Below are 10,577 nucleotides of genomic sequence, written 5' to 3' on the forward strand. Positions count from 1 at the left end.
GTCTAGAGCACATTGTCATCGGCATAGTCAAGGTAAACGCTGTGGTCACTCACCTAACCAGAAGTTAACATCCGCTCCTATCCCAACCACTCTGCTGCTGCTGCTGCTGACCCCGCTTATCTTTCACAGGCCGTTGCATCGAAGCTGCACGGTGTCGAGGTGGAAATTGACATTGTGAAGCGCAAAGGTGAGCCCATCGATGAGACCGAGAAGGAACGCGCCCTGGCACGCGAACAGCAACAATTGGAAACTGAGACGTCGGCTGCCGGATCGGATGCCACAGCAAGTGTTGCGGCTGCTTCTGCTGCTGCTGAAGCGTCTGCACCAGTTCAAGTTGCAGGCACTGCAATTGCCGCACCAGCAAACGCCGAGCACAATAATAATCACAATGCCAACAACAACAATGGCATCAACAACGGCAGCAACAACATCAACAACAACAACGATGGTCAGCAAATTGCCAGCGAGCCGGGTAAGCCAACAAAATTCAGGCCAACAATTTTGCTCTAGGCCCATTCTGTGCCCTATTATCAGCGGGTCTAATGACTAGACCGGCCAATATGCTGCTTCAACTGTACGATTGCCTGATAATATCCTGTTAATAACATTATTGCGATAGTCAGCAGAAAACGTTTGAACGCAAAGCGAACCGCTGGTTTATGTTTGAAATATCCTACTACCAGCCGAACCCAATTGGGATTTGGGATTTAATGTGTCATTAGGTATTAGAACACGACAGTCACGACATTTGCTTTGATTTCATTTTGCATTTAACAAATACAAGTCTTACAAAAATTCTTGTTGTTTTAGTTTACGGCTCGACCTCATGGCTCTCACTTAGGTTTATCAATTGAGCCCAGGTTCAAATCCAGTATTGCTTCAGGAATTGATTGGAACAGTGTTTCTACAATTTTTAAGTAAACCAATTTTATATATTTACATTTTATATTTTTGAAAAGATCAGTTAACTTTTCATAAATGGTTCAGCCGTTATTAAGCAAATAATCCGATTTCTGGTTCGGTTCATGGTAAATAAATTTTTATTTTCCTGTAAATCACAATTTTATGATATAAATAATACTAATATATTACGAATTAAGCCCACAACTTCTAATTAGCCAGTTCAATCCTTAAATCTGTAAAATGTATAGCTTCTTCTTTGCCTTAAATTGAAAAAAGTATTGATGACAGCTTTATAATTGAAAATTTTCCATGCCAAATCTTATAACCATTTTAGACCACTTGCAGGTCGAACCTGCCAAAGCTTACCTTCCCTCGCGTCCACTTTTATCCAAAAAGGAAGATTCTAAACAATTTTATAGCCCTCTAAATTTTATGTTTCTGAACATGGATATACTTTAAAGAATACCTTCTTCAAATTTGACAATACCAAAAGTAAATATCTTAATAGATTATTATATAGCCATTTTTTTAATACCATATTATTAGACAAAATTAATGTTTTTCAAATATTTTGCCTGGCTTGTGCTTTCCGTGTTAGTTGTGTTAGTTTTTTAACTCTAACAAAGCGCATTAAGGCACATATATTCATGTCACGACATAAAACACGACTCGTGCCCAGCTCTAGTTGAACTTTTGTTGCCCCTACATAGCAAAGCTATTCTTTGCCATTGCGATTAATCTTCAATTGTAATGACCCAATCCACAGCTGGCGATCAATTGCCGGCCACATCGAAGGCCACAGGCGGCGCGACATGTGGGCCAGTTGTGCAGGATAGCTTCGACTGCGACGGCGACAAGGAGCAGAAGTGCCTGCGCCTGCTGAAGAACAAGAGCGATGACATCGAACGCTATGACCATGTACAGTTTCTGATACGTGAAATCAATGTGGCCGCCAAATCGCAAGTGGATGCCAAGAAGGATGACCCGGCGGCCAGCGATGATATGGAGTTTCTCTGTGAAGGTAACTAAAAGCTTTAAAAGCACTTTCCCATTTGCTTGGCTAATTGCCAGACTAATCGGTTGAAACCCATTTGCCATGCCATCTACCCTCGCCTGCAGCTCCACTCATCTCGCCAGCGACTTTCTGCAAGGTGTTCCCCTTCCACCTGATGTTCGATAGACAAATGAAAATCGTACAGGCCGGCAAGGCCGTATCCCGCGTTATACCCAGGTGAGTTACGGGTGCAAAAAAACCGCAGGCCAATGTTTGGTACCGTCTTGTTTGCGATTAGCCGTTATAAATGTCCTTCTCCCGTTGTCGTAGAGTGGCCGAGGAGAACTGCTCGCTGATAGAGGTGGTGGAGGCCATTAGACCACACCTGCAGCTCACATTTGAGAACATTTTGTCGCACATAAACACCATCTATGTGCTCCAGACGAGGCAGGGCGCCATGAGCAGCCGGCTCGAGCAGCGCTTTCTCAGACTGAAGGTAAGTCTTGCTTCGGTTTGCCGCTACAACAGTTTGTGCCCCACTCTCTACGCTCTGGTCTGCAATCAGCCGCATTGATTTCAAAATGCGGTCATACACACACATACAATCAAACAAGTACAGCCACAGCACAACACAATGAAATGAATACACAAAATGGCCGCTTAAGCACAGCCGCCGCCATAGAAATTCAAACTGAAATGGTATTGCATTAAATTTAATGTGACTTGCCACAAAATGCTGCATAAACGTAATTTTTATGATAATTATATGTGTGTGTGTTATTTTTTGCCGTATTCTTTGCTCAGCTTTTTTCTTGTCCATATTCTAGGGCCAAATGATGTATATACCAGAAACAGATCGCATATTGTTTCAGTGCTATCCGAGCGTCATGAATTTGGATGATCTAACCAAGTGAGTAAATAATTAACTATTTATTTTAAAGAAAGCAGTCGCATCTATATATTTTTCTTAAAATTGACTTTAATAAAATATCAGAAAATTGTTGAAAGTAAGCTAAGCACAAAAAAAAGCTATGCTAAAAGAAACATACTAAAGAATGAAAAACAAAATATGCTGATTTAAGTAGCGGCAATTTAATGCCTTCCATAATAGAGAACTGGAAAGGTGTCTAAATTTTATATGCAAATATTTTCTAGTCGAAACACAAAGAAAATTTGTTTACTTTAAGCATACCAATTACTGAAATTAACAACAATAATTTTATGTTTTGCTATTACTTGGCCTTCCAATTCAGTGAAAAAGAAATAGGCGTGATTTTGTAGACAATTTCAAGTTAAGCTAACAGACACTTGTTTACTTAATACATGACAATCACTGATTATGGCAGCAGCAATTTCATGACCTGCTGCTTTTTTATCTTACAATATTGTGCAAATGAAACATGCCTTGTTTTTGAATTTCCATATTTTCCAGTTATTTTGTGTACTTTAAATATCCTATATCTCGGTTGACTTAAAATTTCTTAAAGTATTTCAATTTGCAATTGTTTCTTCAAATTTTGATTTATAGAGCAGCCGCTGACAGTTTATGGCTGTTGTTTATAATTTGTGCATTTAAATTGAAAGAAATGGCAAATATCCCGCTAAAATTTATTGGTGACAGTAAATATGTATTGCTTCACCTGACGTAAGACCCCCTACACACACACACACTCGCACACGCGCGCACACCCAAAGCTCACCCTTGAGCTCTACTGCTGGCGGGTACATATTTTATTTTATTTGCTAGCGCTCCGGCAGAAACCAAGCTAAAGCCAAACAGACTTAAGTTAAATAAAATGCGCGTCATTTTTTTTCGATTCGACTCACACACACACAACGTTTTTTGTTTTCTTGTAGGAAGGGACTCTACATTTCGGATGTGCCGCTGCACGATGCGGCCAGAGATTTGGTGCTGCTTTCTGAGAAATTCGAGGCTGAATACAAGCTGACCAAAAATCTGGAAATGCTGACGGATAAGCTACAGCAAACGTTTCGCGATCTGGAGAGTGAGAAGCAGAAAACGGACAGGTAAGAAAAATGATGTAAAGCGTAACAAAAATAGAAACACATTAGAGTGAGCGCACGATAAGAAAAAACAAAAAAAATGGAAATCGTTGCATGCTTTCAGGCGCGAAATTAAAATTACTCGAACATTTTCTTTCCATTTGTTTATCGTTTGTTGCCTCCCTGCTGCTGCTCTCGCTCCTGGTTAGGCTGCTCTACTCGGTGCTGCCCAAGTCTGTGGCAAATGAGTTACGACATCAGCGTCCAGTGCCGCCCAAACGGTAAGCCATAGCCCTAACCCCGATATTATGCTGCTCGACACGACGCTTAACAAAAGGACACGACTCGGATTTAATAAGTTGCTCACATTTGTTAAATATTTTTCAAACAACAAAAATATCATTGTTTATAATCATGCCAAGTCGTAATAGCTCGTGTTAAGTCGTGTTTGATAGAACATCGTCGTGTTCAAGGAGAATAAATCGTGTTAAGTGATGTTGAGTAATGCTTACAGTGCTGAGTCTTATTGATGAAGCAAACTAATTCATACATTTAGTTTTTACACACGAAATCTTAAAAATCGATTCACAAAAGTCCAAACATAAAGTTCTGGATCGTAATCCGTCGCGCTAATTCCTTTCAAGTCAAATGCAATCGTGATTAATAAAATTAATTCGTGCTTAGGTGATTAGTCAGGCTTGCTAACTAGTTGATAATTGCCAACACGTACTCGCACAGTTTTTAGTTTTTAGACACGAAATTAAATAAATGAATTCTTGCACCTAAAGGCATTAACATCTTTTTAAATCGTGTTAGTTGTTATTACGACATGCGTAACGTCGTGTGTAATCATACATAAATTTTAAAATTCGATCTTAGTCTTATTTAATCGAGCTAAGTCGTGCTTAGTCTTGTGAATCGTGCAAACTAATTGATATTTCTGAACACGTATTCACACAAATCTTCAATTTTTAGACACGAAAATTAAAAATTTAACACGCCACGTCACAGCATGCTCCCAAAGGCCGTAAATATATTGTATGGGTTCTGCTAATTCGTGTAAAATCAAGGTCATGCCTACTTATGTTGATCGCGGAAGCTAGTTAATACAAAATTGATTAAATCGATTCATGCGCCCAACACCAGTTTCCGTCTGCCAAAGTTACGCCATGCGCATTCGTGTTTAATTTTAAATAGTCTCGCTTAACCGCGTTAAATTTAGCTAACTAGTTGATACTTGGTGGCATGTATTCAGACAAATCTTCAGCTCTTAGACACGAAATGGGTTAGATGGATACAGGACTCAGGAAGTTTCGCACCCAACACTTGTTCCCAGTGCCCGCCCAATGGCCACAAACATTTTGCTATTTGCGCAATTTATTTAATGCACATATATTTTTTGACAGCTACGACTCCGTAACGCTGATGTTCTCTGGCATTGTGGGCTTCGGGCAATATTGTGCAGCCAACACAGATCCCGAGGGTGCCATGAAAATTGTAAAAATGCTTAACGAGCTCTACACCGTCTTTGACGCGCTCACCGACTCCAAGCGCAACCTGAATGTCTACAAAGTAAGTGTATTTGACATATATATATATATAAACGTATGTATATTTTGATGAAGAACGCTCACTGAATGCTCTCACCTCGATGCGCCACTAATGGCTGTCAAATCGTTCATATCAACCTGACACTTAATTACAATTTTCCGCTCGCCCACGAAATGTGGCTTAGCTCAACCGGGTCAAGCAATTTGCAGAGCCGCTTTTAGGTCAGCTGTCAATTTGTCAGACAGCCGGATGAATTCAAATTTTCAATATTCTCACACACGTGTTTCGTGTCATTTCCAGGTGGAAACTGTGGGCGATAAGTATATGGCCGTCTCGGGTCTGCCAGATCATTGTGAGGATCATGCCAAGTGTATGGCGCGCGTCGCTTTGGATATGATGGATATGGCCAAGAATGTCAAAATGGGCTCAAATCCGGTGGTAAGTAAGCAACAACTTAGATAAACTTTAGTCGGGAGTGTCCGACTGGGAGATACCAGGCCGTTTCAAACATTGTCGCTTACTTTGACTTACACTTTTTATACAATTTTCATGTCTTAAGCATGGCATATAATAGTTGTTAAGCCCCAAAACGTTATGAAAATGAGTTTTTCAGAAATTTTGGAGAAAATGAGGAGAGCATCCGTCCTAATGCCAAGTTTTGTGTGTCTAGCACTTATAATTTTCGAAATGTGCCTAAAAACGGTGTCTCTAAATCGATATTTATCGATATTTTTCAAGTACCCTCCAGTACGTGCAAGGAACGTAATGTACTCCCTCTGCGTTTGGCATAGGAGAACATTTATTGAAAGTTTCATTTATCGAATAGTTTTAAGATATCAATTCAGTACTACTTCTTGGTACTAATCCAGCATATAATTACTTAATGTGTTCGGAAATGCCTTCCTCTTCACTTTAATGTGCCTCTAAACAAATTAATTGTTTTACCCAATTAAACGTAACACAACAATCAAATGAGTTATAAGTTGCTCCGTCATTTATTTTCAACCTTTGCAGCATTCAGCCTTAAAGATATTCGATACAAGCTTTAAATGTTGGAAATGTAACAACTTGTTTATGGTTAATTCTCATTCAGTTAAGCTCGTTAAATTCGAATTTGTGAAATTAAGTAAATTAAAAAGATAAAAAAGCGCAAAAAGCTTACATATTTTTAATTTATGCAAACAAGTTTTGTGAAAATGTTACACAAATTTGTATTATTTGTACGGCTGTTGCAAGTTTCGCTGTCTGTTGCACACTTGGTCTACGCCAGAGGCGCGACAGTATTAAATGAATGCTTGAAGCAAGTTTTCAAGTGCTGCGGGGGCATTTTGTAGCAGGGGCACAGTCATCTGCCAGCCTTCTAATTGTGCGCACTGAAAGCATTTGAAAGTTGACCCCCCCCCCCCCCCCCCCCCCACACACACACTTCTGTGTTGCGCATCCGTGTGAAGCTGCAACTTGAATAAGTTGCGCGCAATTTGTTGCTGATTGCATTTAAGCAGCGGCGCGGCAACAACGATTCAATGGTGCATAAATATCAATGGGGCACAGACACACAGATTGCCTTATGAGAAGCACGTAAAATATTAACAAGCGTGCAAAAAAAAAAACAGACAATCAAAAAAAAAACTAAAGCTGATCTGCTGCAAAAGTTGCTGGTGCAAAAGTTGTGGCAAATTGTGTAAATTGCTAAAATTAATTCCAAATTGATGACACCATGTCAAAGGACGGCCATCAAGTTGTATGACGTGGTCGGTCCGCCATCCCATTCCCATCCCCATTTCTCTCCAGCCCTCTTCCCTAAGACCTTGGCAGCCTTTGCCACTTGACCGTCGACCGTCGAGCTGTGGCCTGCCTTTGCAAAGTCTATCTTAATTGTTGCATGAAATTTAAAAGGCATTAGCGACATCTCTGAACAGTTTTGGTATGAATACATTTTTTAAATTTTTATTATTATGGAATCAAACGAATCGGTTCAATATATCATATGTATATAGTCATAATCGTATATACCATAGTCCTGATCAATCTAAAATTAAGTTCTTGTATATCTGGTTTTTCAAAACATTTTGATAGTTTGGCAATTACATGCCCCACAATTCTCCTAGCATATCTGCAAAATGTATTTAGTTGGAGTAATATATTATACATATTCTATAAGAAAAATCAGTCGAAAGTAAAGCTGCAAAAGCATTTCTAAAATTTCGACTTACAAGGTTAGTTAATCATTGACGTTCTTTCTTGATATTACTAAAGTCAAAGCATAGATTAGCGTCAGCCGGATCCGATGATTATATTATATAGCTTCCGTTGCCACCAACCTTCGAAATATACTTTGAAAAGCATAATTTCCTTTCAAGATATTTAGATCCAACACAGTTTCACTTTGCTCTTAACACATGAGTAAAATAATTTTAAGCTCGAATTACTTTCTCATGTAGCTCCCATAGGAATTTAAATAAGTTTCCAAGCATTAAGAGTACATAACGCATCGCACGTAAGGGTATTTAATCTGCGGCCAAGGAAGGAAAACAGTTTCTCTTTTGGTTTTCTGCTTTTTTTTTGTGGGCTTAAACACTTTTGCTTTGAGTGCTTGAGCTTAAAATATACGACAGTTATGTATATAGGGATATGTGTACTTGTACGCAGGCACACACAGGACAAGGGGATGCCCACTTGATGGCAGCCTTCACAATTACAGCAGCCAAGCGGTAGCAGCAGCGGCGCCGGCGCCGGCGCCGACGTCAGCATTGTCGTACGTGTGGACAATGCTTGTGGTTTGTCACAGTAACTTGCAGCATGTATGTGTGTGCGCGCAACATGCCATAACTACATACACAAGCAGGCACAGTGAATGGGGCAGGGAGTCGTCCTCGAATGCTCAGCTCATGTCGCTTGGTTTTATTGTCAAAGTTGCTTCTGCTAGAATATCCATTTCCAAGCCCCTAAAACGTCCACCTTCGGGCGTTGACTGTGCCTTAAGCCATGCCCATCCATCTCGCACTCGAGTTGCATGCCACGACTGCAGTGAACTACTGCGGTTGCCACACTATTTCTCATATTTTGAGTGATTGCTTTTGGTTATGTAGCCGGATGCACGTAACCAGGTTCCTACTGCTCAGCAGCTGACCACCGTTGGGACTGCTGTTGCTGTTGCTGCACGTCGACTTTGATGCATGTGCAGCCTGCAGATGCGCACGACTGACTGCCAAGGGCAACAAAAAAACAAACCAAGTAAGAGAAAACGCCAAAAAAAAAATCGAAATTCTAACGACAGGCAGACAGAACTCGTTTGCCTTTCGACAGGGAACGAGCCAACCTGATAGATAGTTCCAAATGCAATTAACAAAGCCCACAGCATTCTGGGCCATGTTGCTCTGCTATTTCGCGCTTCATTAGCTGCTGATAACAAACAGAATGGGGGAAAAAAATGAAGAAAACGGAAAATCGCACTGCGAATACAATGAAAATGTAACACAATACTATGCCCGGCAGAGCCCCTCACCCCGCCCACATTTTATGAAGCCAATTATGCAACGCTATTTTCCAAGCCAAAAGTTTTCTTTTCGCTTGCTTCATTTTGCCAGCTGCTTGCAATCAATAAATATTGCTACACTAGATGAAATAAATTTACGCTTGCATATTCTGAACATACCCTACAAAATGTGCAACAATTGCGTCTATCAGTTAGGTAAGCAAAAAAGGGTAAGAGAAGTCGCTTAATTTAAATGCTAAGTTTGTAATAATTGGTTGGAGTAATATCATTTCCTATTTCCTTGTCGTTGGCGATATCGCCTTAACAAGAACGGAACGTAGTGAGCTACATGTGCCGTTGCGTGGGTTTTAGGGTTCGAGCCCCCGATATAAAAAAATCACATTTCAATTAAATTAGGCTCGATATATAATGCTTGACGATATAAACGATATATCAAACAAAAAACAATACAAATGTTTAAATTCAAATCAAAATATGATTTTTTTTTAAATTCAAACAAAATTTTATTAATACAGCAAGCATTACAGAGCATTCTATTTTTGGGCTTCTCTTCCTCATTAAAGTCATATATTCCAAACTATTTAGCAAGTATATAGTCTCAGTCTATAGTCTTAGTTTGTATTCGTGTTTGTACTTCGCGACTCGTGTCGTACGTTACACGACTGCGGCATCGGTCGGTTGGGGGGGAAGTGGGATGCAGCTCATTGCATCGGGATTCGCGCGAGACAGTTTATATAAAGGAAATTAGTATGAGCAGCGAAAGCCGCAATGGGTTACTTGGACAGACTTCTATGCATATCTTCGCAAAAGCTACATAGATGTGCTTGGAATACGACTCTAGATGCTCGTTGTTCAGTATTCCGAAGGACTGACCTACTCAGACAACTCAACTACCAAAGAATGTTGTCCGTATTAAGTCATTTCGGGTTTCTCAAATATGTTCAAATTCGAATTTCTCGGGTATATTAAATCGAATATCTCCAACAAATAATTACATACGGGTCAGGGACATCGATGCGCATTAAAAGAAAACCTTGAAGGATTGGGCTAAATTGAGCAAATGTAAATTATAATTTGTACAACAATTGGCTTGGTTTTGAATTAAATAATGTTTGCTTCAAATCGTTTCTACAGACTTTCGCGGCTATTAAACGGCATATCAGATTTAAGCAATATCTGGTATCTTTAAAGTTAGTTTACCGCTTTGATCTTTTTTCCAATATCCACTGTTAGATATAGAAAAATGGAGCGATAGACAGAGGAGGAGACTATAACAACTTCCCTCTCGTGCTAAACTCACTTATCAAAATTGCATTTTGCTGCCAGATGGTCGGCCAGGCATTGATTTGATCTACTTACCACGTAGTTTCTGGATACAACCAAGATGCAATTCGGGACTAAAAATAAAACCATAAAAGCTTGGCTTCGCTTTTCAATGCTGTCCAAATGAATGGAGCAAAGTTTTCGACAGTTTTCCCCACATTGCACTCTTGTGTGACCTCTCTTGTTCTATTGGCTAAACTAAGACACGTAATTACTGCAGCGTAATGTTTTTTCAATACCCTGTAGAGAATCATACGAGGGTAAAGAGGTTGCTTAATTGCCGATACTTTTTGTACATATATGTAA

General features: G+C 39.8%; 1 protein-coding gene across 1 annotated transcript in view; it reads left to right on the top strand.

Annotated features, from left to right (window-relative positions):
- Positions 1 to 5: 5 nt before the first annotated feature.
- The window catches only part of Gycbeta100B (guanylate cyclase soluble subunit beta-1-like), a gene marked incomplete at its 5' end in the record, with an annotated part of 47,237 nt that continues 36,665 nt past the window's right edge, over positions 6 to 10,577 (top strand). The window contains 10 exons of the mRNA XM_064680372.1: positions 6 to 32; positions 130 to 472; positions 1,670 to 1,924; positions 2,023 to 2,134; positions 2,228 to 2,393; positions 2,725 to 2,807; positions 3,755 to 3,925; positions 4,111 to 4,182; positions 5,308 to 5,473; positions 5,753 to 5,890. Of these exons, the coding sequence (XP_064536442.1) occupies positions 6 to 32; positions 130 to 472; positions 1,670 to 1,924; positions 2,023 to 2,134; positions 2,228 to 2,393; positions 2,725 to 2,807; positions 3,755 to 3,925; positions 4,111 to 4,182; positions 5,308 to 5,473; positions 5,753 to 5,890 (1,533 nt within the window). The remainder of the gene's footprint in view (positions 33 to 129; positions 473 to 1,669; positions 1,925 to 2,022; positions 2,135 to 2,227; positions 2,394 to 2,724; positions 2,808 to 3,754; positions 3,926 to 4,110; positions 4,183 to 5,307; positions 5,474 to 5,752; positions 5,891 to 10,577) is intronic.

The sequence above is a fragment of the Drosophila montana genome, unplaced genomic scaffold (genome assembly GCF_035044405.1).
Source record: "Drosophila montana isolate Dmon_TW-CO22-7 unplaced genomic scaffold, ASM3504440v1 contig_1264_1, whole genome shotgun sequence".
NCBI classification, from domain to species: domain Eukaryota; kingdom Metazoa; phylum Arthropoda; class Insecta; order Diptera; family Drosophilidae; genus Drosophila; species Drosophila montana.